Raw genomic sequence first — 19,635 nt, forward strand, 5'->3', positions numbered from 1 at the left:
GGACCAGGAAAACCTAACATTGACCAATGAACCATAAAATGAGGTCAAGGTCAGATGAACCCTGCAAGACAGACATATACTCCTTATAATTGTTTCATACACCAAATATAGTTGACTTATTACTTATTGTAACTGAGAAAGAGACTTGACCACGAAAACTTAACCTTAATCACAGATCCACGAAATGAGGTTAAGGTCAAGTGAACCCTGTCTGGTGCACATACAGAACTTGACATGATTCTGTAAACCAAATATAGTTGTCCTATCACTCAGAATATGTGAGAAAAATATGTGATAAAATAACTATAGCTTTTTTCAAGCAGGTGCTGAACCATGAAAATGAGATCAAGGACAATGGACATATGACTGAAACATCATAGCATAAGGCATCTGTATTCAAGATATGAAGTAAATAAGTCTTCTTTCTGCCTTCGGAAATCTTATGCATAATACAAGTAGTGTATGCCACTTCCCAATGTGTCCCATTTTACTACTTCACTGCAGACAAGACAAAAATCATAGACAAGATGATTTGCAATGCACATTTTTAGTACTAATATAATTGGTGCATTTATGGTGATCTTTATACAGCTATAGTTGGGTTCTTCAAATCAATTCTTTGACATTTCTTTTATCATCTTTTTTTTCTTACCCAATTTTCCCCCCCTAATCTATAGCATTCCAAATAACTTATCAATACTCAGGGACAAGATTATAAATATATGTATGACATTACTGATACAATCAAACAACAATGGTCAACTTTTTTTAGGTTATAATTGCAAAAACTCATTAGCCAAAGAACATATGTGTTAGAAAACAGATAATTCAGTTATCATGGTTATATCAATGATTGAGTAGAGTGTCACAACTCCCTAATATAACACAAAGAAAATAGCAGAACATGAAAAAATATTGTCATATGAGAGAAAAAGAGAATTAAAAATCAAAATTGCTCTCGCTACTAATTTGATATAGAAGATAAATGAGAAAATCTGTAGTTCTCAGTAAGCCATTAGATTCAAAATTATATTCCTGAGTCAAGGTAACATTATTGATTTATAATATGGTGTTTGATCTTCCTCTCTTGACATTTTAAACCTTGTCTATCATGAAACAGACACCTTTAACCATAAACCTCTTTAATTCATCTATGAACTATTATACACATTGTCTTTATATGAAATATGATTTTTTGATTTCTTGAAAATGATTCTATTCATATTAGTTACATGTTAAGGCAAACTTTATCATAAGATTCCAAGAAATCAGATTACTTATTATTAAACCAATTTCCAAGAAAACTTTTTGGCATTATTATTGAATGCAAAATAATGATGATTTATGGTTAGGCAACCAACTGTAATGAAAAATCAACCAATAATTGATGCTAGTATTCAATCTGAAAACCTGAGTCTATGGACTGTCAATGCTAGCACTTCAGCTTTATATAGGTTTTGACTTAGACTTATTTTAGGATACTTGAGAATTAAATTATTTACCAAATCAATTTAATGTGATAATGTTTAATTGATTGGTCTCTTTATACTTGTTATGCCTTCCTAGACTTAGAACTGTTACCGATCAGAGAGAAGAAAGAGTGTCTGGCTGATTGGAATTGAACAATATTTCCATTATAAATGTTATAAATTTTACTAGTAAAAATAAAAGAATGCTACCTGCTATTACATCATCAGCATCATTTATTAAATTCAAAACATGTTCTATCAAGCCGACTTCTGTACACGCCTGTAAGTTTCTGCGACTTTTCTTTAACATAGCTGTAAATACACTCCATATCTCGGCCTACAACATAAAGGTAATCAAATAAAGCTAGTCAATCAAAATATGTCCATTTAAAATTTTTTTTAAATATCAAGGCAATTGCATTTTTGTCAAATTAGAATATCAAAGATTGTATCAAGAACTGGAGGCTCATTTAGCTTTTAAAGTCCATATTATTTACCACAACTAGAACTGCTAAATATAAAATGTTATGTGAAATGGGTCTCACATATCTCATTCCTTGAATTTAGTAAAAACTTTTTAGCCATTTTTAATGAAATCTACAATCGGTCCAAATGCAGAGGCATAAGTAGGGGTACCAGCCCTCCCCTCTTTCATTATCTTTTAAACTTTGAGTAACAGATCCTCAATATTTTTCAGTGGGCCATTTTGCCAAAGCCCTTTTTCAACATCTTGGATTTATTACTGTAATTGGTCTTGAAGTTTCATGAAAAAAAACATTTTTAAATTATGTTTCTAAAAGTATCAAATTAAATGGGTATACAAGTTATAGGTTTTTTCAAATCAGTCATATTAGTAAAGTCATCTATCCTGAGCATCACTGGAAGATAGACAGATAGACTCATGCATGATTGACACTATTGTTTCATTATCTAATAAATAATTTTAAGTATTTAAAACAATTTTAAAAGTGTACCAGGTATAACATGAAACTGTTTTGTACTTGAGCATTTCATAAACAACAAATAATTGTTAATTTTACAAAATTAACTTTTTTGTGGATGAACAATCCAATATCACTAAACCTTCTTTAAACATTGTTCATGGTGTTGTTCATTTATTTTTCACACCTTTTATTTCCATATGCAAACCACCTAAGTTATATTTAATATTTAAATAAATGGGGAATGTGTCCATGGGACACAGATGATGCCCCTGTTTGCATATAACATTATAAAGGGACATAACTCAAGAACTGTAAAAGTGACGCTACCCAAATTTGTACTTGATCTGAGTTTTGTGGTTATAAGCATTGTTTATAAGTTTCATAACATTTAGTTGAGGTAAACTTAAGTTAGAGAAAGGAAACGCAAAATTCAGCAATTTTTCCATTTGTACAGGGGCATAACCCTAGAACGGTAAAAGTGACACCACCAAAATTCAAACTTGATCTGTGTTTTGTGGTAATAAGCATTGCGTATAAGTTTCATAACATTTGGTTGAGGCAAACTAAAGTTAGAGAATGGAAACCAATTTTGGGACGTACGGATGTACCAACGGATGTACAGACAGACAAGGGTAAAACTTAATGTCCCCCTCCGCTATGACGGGGGCATAAAAAAAAGTATACAATTGTAATTGGATGAAATGTCCACAAATAACAAACATGAAAACTGCAATTAATTCAGAATCAATGAAACAAGGAAACTATTACCAAAGTCAGAGATAATTGTGTCTTTTGAAAAGTCAATGCCCAAAAGATTTAATGCAAAACCCTTTGGATTGGATTCTCATACAACTGTAGCTATATTTATAGTTAATCATTTTATCTATGGTGTAAAGTTGTCATATGTATAAAGCTGGACTTGTATGTTCATTTATATTCAGCGAACAACTTTATTGCCTAATATTGTTTTTGGTCAATTTCAATTAACATATTCTGTATTCCATGTTTGCCCTATCAACATCAAATTAGTTTTGTAACATTTTCATAGAGCATGACATAAATCATTAAATATCTAATCCGTTCAATATTTTGAAATTACCTATCAAAAAATGTTTATATTTTTTACCAGTACCTATATGCCAACATGTTTACATACAACATTACATTTGTGTGTTATTTCTCTGTACTTTTAGTAATTAATACCAATATTAGGTTAAAGAGTATAGTATTAAGAATGAAAGGGTTTTAATAAGAGGAAATTGCAGTTCGAAAAAGTTCAAATCTTGTTATTCTATTTACAATATTCAAATGGAGAGAAACTTACTAGAAATGGAAACCCCAAGGTTTGATGTTATCTACTGAGTTGTTAAGTAGTTAAATCACAGACTTGTACCCCACATCTCCTTTCAAAGCACATGAAGCAACAGTGTACTCTTTTAGACAGTCAACTTTTAAGTGATAATTTACAGTCTGGATCAAGTATTGTTCTCGAATATTCCTACACTATGTGCAACTTTTTACTTGAATTACTTACCTTGGGTGCACAATATTTTAAATCTAAGTGTGAACAATCTTCCTGTATTGTTAATGGGCATTATTTTAACAGTCTGAATATAACAACCAACCTGGAGTGTTCATTTTTTGTGTTTTAACAGTCCGAATATGACTACCTACCTGGAGTGTTAATGGGCAGTTTTTAACAGCCTGGATATGACTACCTACCTGAAGTGTTAATGGACAGTGTGTTAACAGTCTTAGCATATGCATAATGTTTTGTTCTTCCTGTATGATGAAGTTGTTTTCAATGTCAAACTCTCCTCCAACCAACTGAAAAAGATAATAAAAAAGAAAAGGAAATCAAAATTAGATCCCACTTTTGGTGAGCTCCATATATGTTTGTGGAATCTTGTGTTTATTTATTGTGACTTGGTGTTGTCCATCAGGTTGTTATTTTTAGCCTTTCAAAAGTATGTTAATTTTATATATAAATGAACAGGTAAATAAAATCCGGACTCTTTTGTGCAGAAAGTTCTCTTGTGAGGTAACTGATGTCCATAACATGTAAAAATTTACGCACTTGACCTAAAATGGCCATTTCACACATACTTTTGGTCAAAATATATACGAGTGAGATCTTTACCCCAAAAAATACTTTACATACTTCAACATCATTGTAAAATACATTTTGTAGCAAAATATCTGTTTGAGTAAAGCTGTAGCACATATACCTATGAATTATGACAAGATTTCAAAATGAGGCTATACTGGCATTTTTGTCTGTTTTGAAGCCAATATGTCACTTAGCAAGACAAATTCAAAAATATGAAAACTCATGTCCAACAGACTAATGCCTTATGAACATCTGAAGGATATTATTTGGCAGATTATAAAACTTTTTGATTTTCAAATTCAAGGGGCCACACCTTCTCCTGACATTTATCTAAGATTTTAAACTTCAAACTTTATTTATTGCTTGTTATCGACTTACACTAAATGAATTCAAAAAAGTTTGCACCTCTCAGTAATAACTGAGTCTAGATAACACTGAGAAATTCTTTTTAATGTTTGCTATTTACAAGTCTTATCTTTAATTGTCATACTAAATACATGTTGATTTTTATTAAGTGCCCCGAAAATCTTCCTGTTAAAAGATCAATAACATTGAAGTCCTATCGACTTGATCTAACCCTATTACTTTTGCCTGAATCACTTTCTTAATAAAAATCAAGGCTCCCATTAATGTTTTCATTTCATTCTCATTTGTAGTCAAACTCTGTCTGTCAAATTATACCAAAAATAACAAGAATCTAACAGTATAAAAAGGACCTGCCATTTATAAACTTAAGTGAATTAAACACTAGGATATCACTGTGTTTTAACAAAGGTTGTATAGAACCTTCTTGGTTTTAACTACATTGGAACCAGAAATTTAGTTTGTCAGGACAGCAACATGTTTGTTAGATAATTTCTACAGCATAGATCAGGTCTTATTCAACTATTTTTTATTAAGCTCCAAGTTGAAGAAATTTATTGTAACAAAAGTATCACTTAAGGGATAAATGGGGCAAATTTCATTCTTTTTTGATAATGTAAATTCAGAAATTATTGCGAGGTTTTTATTAATATGAATAATGCAACTGGGTGAATATCATAATAATAAATACTCGCATTCTGATATCTCAAGCATATATCAGTATGCAGCTTTTCCTGAAATCGCAATAATTAATCTCGCATTTATGTTTGTTCTTCAAAAATCGCAATAATAAATGCACGCAATAATTATTGAATTTACAGTATTGAGATATGGGGATGTGTGGTTTACATTATAACTTGAACAAAAAAAGAGTAACAAAACACCTATTGATTATCAAATCTTTAAATTTCTATTTGATGACATCACTCCATTCAATCTCATGCCATCATTTAGATGCTGCTAAGTGATCTATACTGATACATTTAAGTGACATAAATTGACACTCCATAATTCATATTTTACCATTTGACATTTTTGAAACATTTCAAATTATTATAGTAACTTCACTTGAAAATCTTATTACCAAATGCTGCATGTGACATTTATATCATATTACCATAGATTTGTTCTTCACTGGTACAAAACAAACTTTCAGCATCAACAAGATCCACATAATTAATGCATTTGCTTTTTAACTGTGATCATGATTTACCGAAAACTTGTGATTAAAAGGTTTGCAATTTTCAATATGAATGAAAGGAGATGTAGGGTAAACAAAATGACAGCAACCTAGCATCACATAAAAACTACACGACATCAAGAGGTCAACATACAGTATAAATAGTATCGAGAATATAAATTGATTCCTAAATATTGTTAGAAGATTCTTTGTTTTGAGCAGACACAGATCTGGTTCATAAAGTTATCATTTATACTTACACTCAAACTTAAATATTACTATGCATAACATGGAAATTTGAAAAGAGAACTGTGTATTTTTAGATTGAAGTTTTGAAATTTTCTTTTTCAGATTCTTACCAAATAGTACAAGTAATTAATTGTTGACAAACATTTCTATCAAAGGAGATAGAATTAATCATTTTTGAGTTCCCCCGAGTCCCAATAAGTGTAAATCTAATATTCCTGTGTAAATAAAGGCCCAAATCCAGAAAAAGGTTCTTCCATCCTTTGATCAAACTCAGGACAGAACAGACAAAAAAAATCTATCAAACAGATAATGTTAAATGGTATGTTTTTCTCCATAGGTCTTTTGGATTTTTTTGTAATGAATACTGTATTTTTTTTTTACCAATTTTCCCATTATTTGAAAGTTTTATAGAAAGAGCATACTAAACTCAAAATTAAAAACCTACAGATCAGTACACTATAAATATCAATAATAGAATGATACTTGTTCTGTTATGACTTTATATGTTTACATATAAACAAATACAATACAATCTAAACAACTTTGCTGCAATTCAAATACAGGCCTGTTGGGCAATGTATTGATCCTGTATATATATATGTGATATCTGCAACTAAACTTATTGATAATCATGCCATGAATTATCAGACAGTGATTTTAATGAAGTTTTAAGTATTCCATTATCATAACCTTACAGGTATGATGATCCACTATGATCCATGATTTTTATACAAGATTCCATCCATTTAAAATTGAGTTCATCAGCAGCTAATATAAGAGATCAGAAATATAGTCCTCTACAGGGGAAGATATGACTGCTAATTGCTATGAATTCATTGTTATATATAGTTGGATACCAATTTTCGTGTATAAGCTGATAAGTGAACAACGAAGTTCAAATTTTCTATAGGCTAATATCCAAAATTTGACAATACCATGAAATCAAATTTATCCACAAAAATACAGTTTTTCCTCAATCCACAAATATTGGTATCTAAGAACATAAAAGAATCCACAGTAACTTTTTATGTAAATTAAACTCTTCTATTTGACCTCTACAGGTAACTTACACCATACATTTCATGTTAATGAACCCTTGTTTACAACAGCAAATAAAATGCTCCGCTGGGGCGCAGCTTGATATGACCGCAGAGGTCAAACCCTGAACAGTTGGGGCAAGTATGGACACAACATTCAAGCTTGATACAGCTCTGAATTTGGATTGTAATTAAATATTTGACACAGCATAGGTTTCTGACACTGAATGAAAGTGGTCTAAGAACTTAAAATTTTTTAATTTACCTATTCAAACCATATCATTATTATTTGCTTTTATATATAAATCAGAAATAACCAATTTTAAATGGAAAATTTAAAAAAAAAAAAATGAAAAAAAAATCCCCCTCCAAATTTTTTGAACCCCCTTATGATTCATCACCCCCAAACTCAATCCCAGCCTTCCCTTTGTGGTATGGTACCTTGCAGTACAATTTCAGAGAGATCCATACACTTGAACACAAGTTATTGTCTGGAAACTAGAAAAATGCTTGTTTTTTGGCCTCTTTTTGGCCCCAAATACCTAAACGTTTAGGGCAATTACCCCCAAACTCAAACCCAGCTTTCCCTTTGTGATATGGAACCTTGCAGTACAATTTCATAAAGATCCAAACACTTACACACAAGTTATTGTCTGGAAACTAGAAAAATGCTTGTTTTTTGCCCCTTTCTGGCCCCTAATTCCTAAAATTTGGAGGCAATTACCCCCAAAATCAGTCCCAGCATTCCCTTTGTGATATGGAACCTTGTGATACAATGTCAGAGAGATATATACACTTACACACAAGTTATTGTCATGAAACTAGAAAAGTGCTTGTTTTTTGCCCCTTTTTGGCCCCTAATTCCTAAAATTTGGAGGCAATTACCCCCAAAATCAATCCCAGCATTCCCTTTGTGATATGGAACCTTGTGGTACAATGTCAGAGAGATCCATACACTTACACACAAGTTATGTCTGGAAGTTACAAAATTTTTGGCCCCCAATTCCTTAACTGTTGGTACCATAACCCCCAAAATCAATCCCCACTTTCCTTTTGTGGTATTGAACCTTATGGTAAAATTTCATTGAGATCCATTAACTTAAACTTAAGTTAGAGTGCGAAAACTAATGTGTCTTCGGACGACGAAGACGCCAACTTCATACCAATATACGACCTCAAAAATTTTTTTGCGGTCGTATAAAAACAGATATGCTTATAATTGCTATTCTAACATTACGTTCTTCAAACGCTTTGAGTACACACCCATGGTAAAACATGAATATATTGTTTGGGCTGTTCCGATTGTACTCCCGCGTCATATGTTTCTTTATGAATGAGCTTCCCGACGTCATAGAACGATGACATAAGAATATAAGCATTTTACGGGAATATACACGCTGGTGAAACCGAAAATCATCACAACAAGGAAATGTAAACAAACTATGCTAAAATGTGTTATATAAGCCATTTTTTGTATACATATAAGACATATAAGTACAATTATCATTTAGACTCATCCAACCCTATCTAAATATGTTATTGTAAATAGTTTAAGCATGTCATTTATTCAGTTTGCTCCGGTCTTTTACGTCAATTTAATAGTGCGTTTATTTATGGGAACGGCAAATAATGCCTTCATCTAGAGCGCTTTGATCCAAAACAATTGCCGTATTTGTCCTATTAGAATCGAAATAATTCATGGGGGCTTGAATATATCTTGATTTTACCACGTGTTGTCCTTATTTTTGAGATATAATCAATAGGAAATTTGGTGGGAAATGATTCTCTCTAGATTTTTCAGACATTTAACATTGGCCCTTTTTTTCTTTCAAAAACGATGAAAAAATAACAAGGATTTCATAAGATTTTCATAAATGACTTTTAAACTATATGAAATGAAATTATGAAAAGAAAAGTAGGGGTTAGCATGCATAATTTTTATTTGCACTACATGGATAAAACTATATAAAAAATATCTGACAAAAAGTCAAAAACGAGAGTAGCTAACATCCTTAACATCCAGTGGCAAATCAAATGCCTATTCAGGACGAGAACTTGATAATGTGATAGTAGTATAAACCTTGCTTTGTACTAGACCGACAGACTGAGCAGGAATATTAACGTGCTAGTTCACAAGGTCTGAAGGAAAACATGTCACACTACAAGGATATTTTATTCTGAATCCAAGTCAACTAGTCTTTGCTCTAACTCCTTAATGCTTTGTGCGTAACAGAGAAACAGCAAATACCAATTTTCAAGTCTTTGGTTTGACCGGCCGAGTTCCAACCATGACCTCCCGTAACTCAAGGCAAACACCTTACTATGAGAACACTGACCTACTTTTTTGAGAACTGTAGCCTATTTATCTTACTTACTGCTGACTATCTAAATACTTTTGTGACACAATTAAACAATGGCCATAAAATAGTCTTTAGACTGACATCATTTTAACCAAAATCAATGATCTTATAGATTTTTTTCAGTGGCCCTCAGTACATATTTAGAAATAATGCTGGAGAAAATGTATCATCCATCAAGAATAAACTCATCTAGAATTTCAGCTTGGTTTGTATAACAAAATTTTATATCATTATATATATATATTGGGTTCAATTCTCTCAAACATCTACATATTTGATGACCTTTTTTTCCTTTTTAGTAATAGATAATTATCTCAATGAAGACAGTTCAGCTTTTGAGGATACTTAACCTAAAAAATCAATGTATCCATATATTCTTATGCTGACTGGTAAATAACAACATTCCCAATAGTCAAAAGTATTGTGTCAATTCATATTAATTTTTAACAAAATAATTTCCTACAATGAAAAGTTCTGGAGTAATTTCATTTGTATGGGGTCTCAAACATGAGACAAGTTAATATGATAATCTAATAACTAATTTCAAACTTGTCAATTTGACTCCTGCTATTCCAAACAGCAAGGCAAAAGATATAAAATTGATTAACTGTCTGTCAGTAATACATAGTGCACTACAGGATATTTGGAATCGAAATTACAATATGCAAACAACAAATTAACTCATTGTAAATCAGAATTAAAGACAAAATTTCCAATCAGGATTTGAACATTCAATTTTACAAACTACATGTCAGTGTACAAATGTGCTAAAGAGCTAGATACTAAGTACAGCATGAACAATGATGAACCAACTAAACAAAGGACAGATCAACAAGTGTAATAATTAATTTTCATCTGTGAACACAGTATGATGCTTCTTACAGTAAGAGGCTTATTTCATATGTTACTTTTCTTCCCTGTTAAAGTGTAAAAATAAACTAGGTTTATATCATTTACTTTCAAGGTAGAGATTCCAAGCTTATTTGCCAAACACCATGTTTCTTTTCTGGTCAAAAAAATATCAAATTACTTGGTTCACCTATAATTTGGAAATTAAGAAAAATATCTCAAAATCTCTGTTTTTTCCAATATTGACGAATTTGAAGTCATTAGTCAACATGGTCAAAGGCAAGGTTCTCATTAAAGAGAGTCCATGAGTCCTGGACTCTTGAAATCTGTCTGTTCTCATCATTTTCAATACTGGTGAGTCCAAAGATGGATCCAGATTGTAAAATGTTGTATCAACTGAGCACATATACATGTATCATCATTTTATATCAAACGTTTAAAAAATATCTAAATTTACATGTAATGTCATTTTAAAACTTGCTCTTTTTTTAGCATAAAGACTGATAATATAATAAATTATATATCAATGAAATTTCATCTTCTGATTGTTTGACTAGCCATGACCAAAAGGATGAGTCCCTGGACTTCAAAAAGTCTTTAATGAGGACCCTGAAAGATATATTATGTCAATATCTTCCAACATTAATGTGGACTCTGAAAGAAGTATTATGTCAATATCTACCAACATTAATGTGGACCCTGAAAGAAGTATTATGGTAATATCTTCCAACATATGATTATGTAACCCTGTGCCAACTGCTCTTCTATCAGGGTTACAATTTAACAGCATTACTCACACTGAATCAAAACTGAATTCTTTATATATAGAAAATAATGTCATTTCTAATCATAAAACCAATAGAATGTTAGTTAATTTATATGAATATTTAGCACATTCAGTTATTCACACATCATGACAGAAATTTCTTTACAACAAGGATTTCAATTCCAACTTTTGTCTGATGAATTGACATTGTCCATGTTCACTCAAATAATCTGCTGATTAATATTTATTACTGACAGATACTTGAATTCCTTTTATTTAAGAAATATTCATTTCAAATTTATATTATTGGTCTTCCAAAAGTTGTTATTACTGAAAAATTCTTCATAATAACACTAAACATAGCACTTTAATTAAACAGTTTGATAAAAAAGCCATGTTTAGTTTTAGTATGAAGAATTTCCAAATCACCTTTCTGCCTTTATCTTTAAACATACAACTCTGCAATAATACAAAATATCAAAAAATTATCACAATAGAAAGGAAATGAATTGTTATCATAAAACATGAGTCGCTTCAGTTAAACTAAGTGGTGACCATGAATTTTACATGAAAGTAGTTAAGTACAAAAATGAAGTAGTCTGAGATTCCAAACTAGATCATGCTGCATCGACTTCAGTCAGCAGTCAACTATCATTCAAAGCGTTCAAGTAGAAGAGGTACTAAGAAACAGAGAAGAAACAATTGGTGAAGGACAAACTGATTGCTATATGTATGTGGCTAGCAGTTTCCTATCAAAGTTGGTAGGATCTTAACAGTTAATACACAACTTTTAGTAAATCATAACATTACAATGTCATAAACAGGAAAGTTATGAAACAAGTTCAAGTTGATATTGAGCTCAGAAGTGGTTAATGGATTCTAGTTTTCAACACCACAACTCCAAAACCTTTCTCCAGGTATATAAAAAGCAGTCAAAGGAAAGTTCCATAAACATGACAAATAAACATTTGAAATAAATCACAATAAAATGCTTCGCTGGGCGCAGCTTGATACGACCGCAGAGGTCGAACCCTGAACAGTTGGGGCAAGTATGGACACAACATTTAAGCTTGATACAGCTCTGAATTTGGATTGTGATTAAATATTTGACACAGCATAGGTTTCTGACACAGAAAGAATGTGGTCTAAGAACTTCAATTTTTTTAATTTACCTATTATGGTCCAATGTCCAAAATCAAAATACATGGTTAGATTCAACATATCAAAGAACCCCATATATTCAATTTTTGTTGAAATCAAACAAAGTTTAATTTTGGACCCCAACTTGGACAAACTTGAAAACTGGTCCCATAATCAAAAATCTAAACACATGTTTAGATTCAGCATATCAAAGAACCCCAAGAATTCAATTTTTGTTAAAATCAAACTAAGTTTAATTTTGGACCCTTTGGACCTTAATGTAGACCAATTTAAAAAACGGGACCCAAAATTAAAAATCTAAAAACACGGTTAGATTTGGCATATCAAAGAACCCCAATAATTCAATTTTTGATGAAATCAAACAAAGTTTAATTTTGGACCCTTTTGACCTCAATATGAACCAATTTGATAGCGGGCCCACAAAATAAAAAATCTAAATACATGGTAAGATTCAGCATATCAAAGAACCCCATATATTCAATTTTTGTTGAAATCAAACAAAGTTTAATTTTGGACCCCAATTTGGACCAACTTGAAAACTGGGCCAAAAATCTAAAATCTAAATACATGTTTAGATTCAGCATATCAAAGAACCCCATATATTCAATTTTTGTTGAAATCAAACAAAGTTTAATTTTGGACCCCAACTTGGACCAAATTGAAAACTGGTCCCATAATCAAAAATTTAAACACATGTTTAGATTCAGCATATCAAAGAACCCCAAAAATTCAATTTTTGTTAAAATCAAACTAAGTTTAATTTTGGACCCTTTGGACCTTAATGTAGACCAATTTAAAAAACGGGGCCCAAAATTAAAAATCTAAATACACGGTTAGATTTGGCATATCAAAGAACCCCAATAATTAAATTTTTGATGAAATCAAACAAAGTTTAATTTTGGACCCTTTTGACCTCAATATGAACCAATTTGATAGCGGGTCCACAAATAAAAAATCTAAATACATGGTAAGATTCAGCATATCAAAGAACCCCAAGAATTCAATTTTTGATGAAATCAAACAAAGTTTAATTTTGGACCCTTTTGACCTCAATGTGGACAAAGTTGATAACGGGGCCCAAAAATCAAAAATCTAAATACATGGTTAGATTCAGCATATCAAAGAACCCCATATATTCAATTTTTGTTGAAATCAAACAAAGTTTAATTTTGGACCCCGATTTGGACCAACTTGAAAACTGGGCCCATAATCAAAAATCTAAATACATGTTTAGATTCAGCATATCAAAGAACCCTAAAAATTCAATTTTTGTTAAAATCAAACTAAGTTTAATTTTGGACCCTTTTGACCTTAATGTAGACCAATTTGAAAACGGAACCAAAAATTAAGAATCTAAATACACGGTTAGATTCGGCATATCAAAGAACCCCAATAATTCAATTTTTGATGAAATCAAACAAAGTTTAATTTTGGACCCTTTGGACCTCAGTGTGGACCAATTTAAAAACGGGGCCAAAAACTTAATACACGGTTAGATTCAGCATATTAAAGAACCCCAAGAATTCAAGAATAAAACCCCATTGAAATTGATCAAGAAATAAGCAATTTATACGAAGTATCTTCTTTTGCACAATACTGTGCAATTGAATATTTCTTGCTATTGTGCAATACTGTACAATTGACAATTTCTTGCTATTGCGCAATATTGTGCTATTGGATATTTCTTGCTATTGCGCAATACTGTGCAATTGAAGATTTCTTGCTATTGCGCAATACTGTGCAATTGAAGATTTCTTGCAATTGTGCAATACTGTGCAATTGAAAATTTCTTGCTATTGCACAATACTTATTATATAATAATTTACACATCCTGTTTGGTGTGTATCTCCTACCATATCATTATTATTTGCTTTTAAATATTAATCAGAAATAACCAACTTAAAATGGAAAATTTTAAAAGAAAAAAAAAAAGAAAAAAAGAAAAAAAAAAGAAAAAAAAAAAATCCCCCCCCCCCAAATTTTTTGAACCCCCTAATGATTCATCACCCCCAAACTCAATCCCAGCCTTCCCTTTGTGGTATGGTACCTTGCAGTACAATTTCAGAGAGATCCATACACTTGAACACAAGTTATTGTCTGGAAACTAGAAAAATGTGTTTTTTGGCCCCTTTTTGGCCCCCTATTCCTAAACGTTTCGGGCAATTACCCACAAACTCAATTCCAGCTTTCCCTTTGTGATATGGAACCTTGTAGTACAATTTCAGAAATATCCAAATACTTACACACAAGTTATTGTCATGAAACTAGAAAAATGCTTGTTTTTTGCCCCTTTTTTGGCCCCTAATTCCTAAAATTTTGAGGCAATTACCCCCAAAATCAATTACAGCCTCCCTTTGTGATATGGAACCTTGTGGTACAATGTCAGAGAGATCCATACACTTTCACACAAGTTATTGTCTGGAAGTTACAAAAATGCTTATTTTTGGCCCCTTTTTGGCCCCTAATTCCTTAACTGTTGGTACCATAACCCCCAAAATCAATCCCAACCTTCCTTTCGTGGTATTGAACCTTATGGTGAAATTTCATGGAGATCCATTCACTTAAACTAAAGTTAGAGTGCGAAAACCAATGTGTCTTCGGACGACGCCAGACGACGACGACGACGACGACGACGACAACGACGACGACGACGACGACGACGCCAACGTCATACCAATATACGACCAAAAAATTTTCAATTTTTGCGGTCGTATAAAAAGGACAACAGGAGTTACTAAAAAACATCTTGAACAGAAACACCAAAAAAAGTCCTGTAGGTAACCTTAAAGTTTTCTTTTTGTATATTCTTATTCCAATCTGAAGCTACATGTAACACCAGCCTAAAAATGCTATGTTTTTATTTTTGACGTCGGAAGAGTACAAATGACATCCATGATCAAACTGTAGACAAGGTTTTAAGTTTTTGTTAGATTTATGAAATTTTACATTGAAATCCTGACTACAATTGAATGTTTGTTTATTTTGAATTACACCATAGATTAAAGATTACTGTATAGTAGTTTGAGCTTTGCCTACTTAAAAGATAGAATTAACCGTTGTTATGTCAGTTCATCCGTTTTCTTCTCTGCATTGCCCCTTTGATTTGGAATTATGTGTTTGAATTTCCCTATGGTACCTCCTGCATCTCTTTCCATAGCAAATTGAGATTAAAAAGTGACTCGTAGAAGTGTGAAAATTTCATTGTTCCAAAATTCTGTGAAAAATTGTATTCTTTTTTGGCAACTAAACAATTAGACAATGATCCACTGAGTGAGTATCTCAGGTAAATGACATTGTTCAGCTGCAGTTTTGAATGAAAAAAGAGAACTCTTGAAATATTTTTAACTGATTTTTTTTACTATCTTCAGCTATAACTTTTAAAAAATACATGGACATCAACTTTTATTTAAAAAAAAAATGGTGTACAATTTCTTATATTTTATGGGATAATTATAAGTTGAAATAAAATTTATAAAAACAAAAGGGAGTTCACGTCAATAGATATAAACAATTTACAAAAGTTTCATGCAAATTGGTTAAAGCGTTTTTGAGTTAATGTCCGACATGTTGACGAAAGACGGACGGACGGACAGAGGTATACCATAATACGTCCCGTAAACGGGCGTATAAAAACATAACATACAATCACATACATACATGTACATACACAATATATATGTATTACTTTATACACATTGTGACTTGGATGGAAAGTTGTCTCATTTGGCACTCATACCACATCTTCTTATTTATATATAATTAATTATACAGTAGAATAAAAAAGAACCAACAGACCTTCAATGCAATGAGAAAATCCTGCACCCAGAGAGGGCTTCAGCTGGTCCCTAATAAAGTATACTAGTTCAGCAAAAAGTCTTATCAAGGAAATGTTGCATTTACCTAAGAAAATTGTATGTGCCTTGCAGTCAATATCACCCTTAAAGTGCCCTTTTCATGATAAACATGATAAAAAATAACATGTCCTTTTACAAACCTTCAAGTAGATAAAATCAAACACTGTCATTTCCAAGGTCCATCAGACATGTGGCAATGTACAGTAATAAATGGTTTGGTCCAGTAATATGTCCTCCATTACTGGACCAAATGACCAGTGTAGATGAAAGAATTTTGTAATACTTAATGTAAAAGACTGCTAAAACACTGACTGGACCAGTAATGGTTGAACAATTACTGGACCAACAGACCGCTGAGGCCCAAAAAACCTTTGGAACCTCTGCACTATAGAACTTTGCTATCACTGTCAATCTATTCAAATCTGTTACCTGTTAGTTATATTGTTGTTAATGTCTTATCATGCTGATGGACAACTTTTTAAAAATTGACCTAAGTTTTATTTTTGAAGATTTACAGAACTTTGACTACACCAATAAATTTGAAATTGGTCAGGTACATCTTCTTTAGAGGTTGTCTGAAACACTATCCTAAAACATATATTAAGTACTGCCCAGTAAATCATTTCATCTTCAATCAAAAAGTTGACAAAACCAACAAAGTAATATTGTACAATCCAGGAGGAAGCATACATGATGGGAGTACAATAATCCCATTTTCAGGGGTCTCCTCCCAACCTCCCGTTGAAGAGAAAAAAATCCCGTGTATGAAATTTTTCATGAATGAAAAATTTCTGCCCAACATATCATCTCAGGCATCTGGTGTAACTGACATTACCTGAAGTTATATTTTACCTGTAAATCAATTAACATGCATAATTATATGGCTTCACTTGTCAGCTTGGGTGTCAAACATACTGGTAATCAACGATTTTTACCTCAGGCCGTTGTGTAATAAAAACTTTGTGTATTTATTGGGTTACTTCCCTTGATTTATCCTGTTTTAAGTTACTTTCCTTTAAATAATGAAAATTTTTAAAAGAATATAAATTAAATATAAATTGAACAGATAATCATAAAAGGATGGTAATTAAATGATTTTAAATGTCTTAGGACAAATAAAAAAATAATAATTTGAAAATTATTTGAGGGTTCTATACTTCCTTTCAAGGCTTAAATTAAAATTTATATAAAAACTATGACCCTTGTTTTACAGATAGAATGAATTTCTGAGTATGCAAATAAAAACTATTTGCAGATGTAAACAAATGTTCTGATTGCAATGATTGTTCTATAGAATAATAATATAAAAGATATGAAGTAAAAAATTTAAAGAATATACTTAAAATAAAATGCTTCGCTGGGGCGCAGCTTGATACGACCGCAGAGGTCGAACCCTGAACAGTTGGGGCAAGTATGGACACAACATTCAAGCTTGATACAGCTCTGAATTTGGATTGTAATTAAATATTTGACACAGCATAGGTTTCTGACACAGAAAGAATGTGGTCTAAGAACTTGAATTTTTTTAATTTACCTATTATGGTCCAATGTCCAAAATCAAAATACATGGTTAGATTCAGCATATCAAAGAACCCCATATATTCAATTTTTGTTAAAATCAAACAAAAAAAAGTTTAATTTTGGACCCCAACTTGGACAAACTTGAAAACTGGGCCCATAATCAAAAATCTAAACACATGTTTAGATTCAGCATATCAAAGAACCCCAAGAATTCAATTTTTGCTAAAATCAAACTAAGTTTAATTTTGGACCCTTTGGACCTTAATGTAGACCAATTTAAAAAACAGGACTTAAAATTATAAATCTAAATACACGGTTAGATTTGGAATATCAAAGAACCCCAATAATTCAATTTTTGATGAAATCAAACAAAGTTTCATTTTGGACCCTTTTGACCTCAATATGAACCAATTTGATAGCGGGGCCCACAAATAAAAAATCTAAATTCATGGTTAGATTCAGCATATCAAAGAACCCCATATATTCAATTTTTGTTGAAATCAAAAAAAGTTTAATTTTGGACCCCAACTTGGACCAACTTGAAAACTGGGCCCATAATCAAAAATCTAAACACATGTTTAGATTCAGCATATCAAAGAACCCCAAGAATTCAATTTTTGTTAAAATCAAACTAAGTTTAATTTTGGACCCTTTGGACCTCAATGAAGACCAATTTAAAAAACGGGACCCAAATTAAACATCTAAAAACAAGGTTAAATTTGGCATATCAAAGAACCCCAATAATTCAATTTTTGATGAAATCAAACAAAGTTTAATTTTGGACCCTTTTGACCTCAATATGAACCAATTTGATAGCGGGGCCTACAAATAAAAAATCGAAATACATGGTTAGATTCAGCATATCAAAGAACCTCATATATTCAATTTTTGTTGAAATCAAACAAAGTTTAATTTTGGACCAACTTGAAAACTGGGCCCATAATCAAAAATCTAAATACATGTTTAGATTCAGCATATCAAAGAACCCCATATAGTTATTTTTTGTTGAAATCAAACAAAGTTTAAATACTGGACCCTATCTTGGACCAACTTGAAAACTGGGCCCATAATCAAAAATCTAAACACATGTTTAGATTCAGCATATCAAAGAACCCCAAGAATTCAATTTTTGTTAAAATCAAACTAAGTTTAATTTTGGACCCTTTGGACCTTAATGTAGACCAATTTAAAAAACAGGACCCAAAATTAAAAATCTAAATACACGGTTAGATTTGGAATATCAAAGAGCCCCAATAATTCAATTTTAGATGAAATCAAACAAAGTTTAATTTTGGACCCTTTTGACCTCAATATGAACCAATTTGATAACGGGGTCCACAAATAAAAAATCTAAATACATGGTTAGATTCAGCATATCAAAGAACCCCATATATTCAATTTTTGTTGAAATCAAACAAAGTGTAATTTGGACCCAAATTTGGACCAACTTGAAAACTGGGCCAAAAATCAAAAATCTAAATACATGTTTAGATTCAGCATATCAAAGAATCTCATATATATTCAATTTTTGCTAAAATCAAACAAAGTTTAATTTTGGACCCTTTGGACCTTAATGTAGACTATTTTGAAAACTGGACCCAAAATTAAAAATCTAAAAACACTGTTAGATTCGGCATAACAAATAAATAAATGTGATCAAAGATTTTACAAATCTAATGCGCCATACTGTGCAATTAAAGATTACTTCTTGAAATTTTTCAATATTTGAAATTTGAAAAAAAAAAATATTTGAAGAATAATTCTTTTTAATT

At 31.5% G+C, this 19,635-nt stretch overlaps 1 protein-coding gene across 10 annotated transcripts in view; it reads right to left on the reverse strand.

The window, feature by feature from the left end:
- LOC127716233 (neurobeachin-like) overlaps nt 1–19,635 on the reverse strand; it is a 237,747-nt gene that overhangs the window by 213,216 nt on the left and 4,896 nt on the right. For 9 of the 10 annotated variants that reach the window (XM_052222341.1, XM_052222340.1, XM_052222345.1 and 6 more), the window contains exons 2-3: nt 4,136–4,240; nt 1,680–1,806 (exon numbers count right to left, since the gene is read on the reverse strand). In XM_052222341.1, coding sequence (XP_052078301.1) covers nt 1,680–1,806; nt 4,136–4,240 — 232 coding nt within the window. Of the gene's footprint in view, nt 1–1,679; nt 1,807–4,087; nt 4,097–4,135; nt 4,241–19,635 lie in introns of those variants that run through there. The other variant, XM_052222346.1, reaches the window with a different exon arrangement.

Source organism: Mytilus californianus, unplaced genomic scaffold (assembly GCF_021869535.1).
Source record: "Mytilus californianus isolate M0D057914Y unplaced genomic scaffold, xbMytCali1.0.p SCAF_9, whole genome shotgun sequence".
NCBI classification, from domain to species: Eukaryota; Metazoa; Mollusca; class Bivalvia; order Mytilida; family Mytilidae; genus Mytilus; species Mytilus californianus.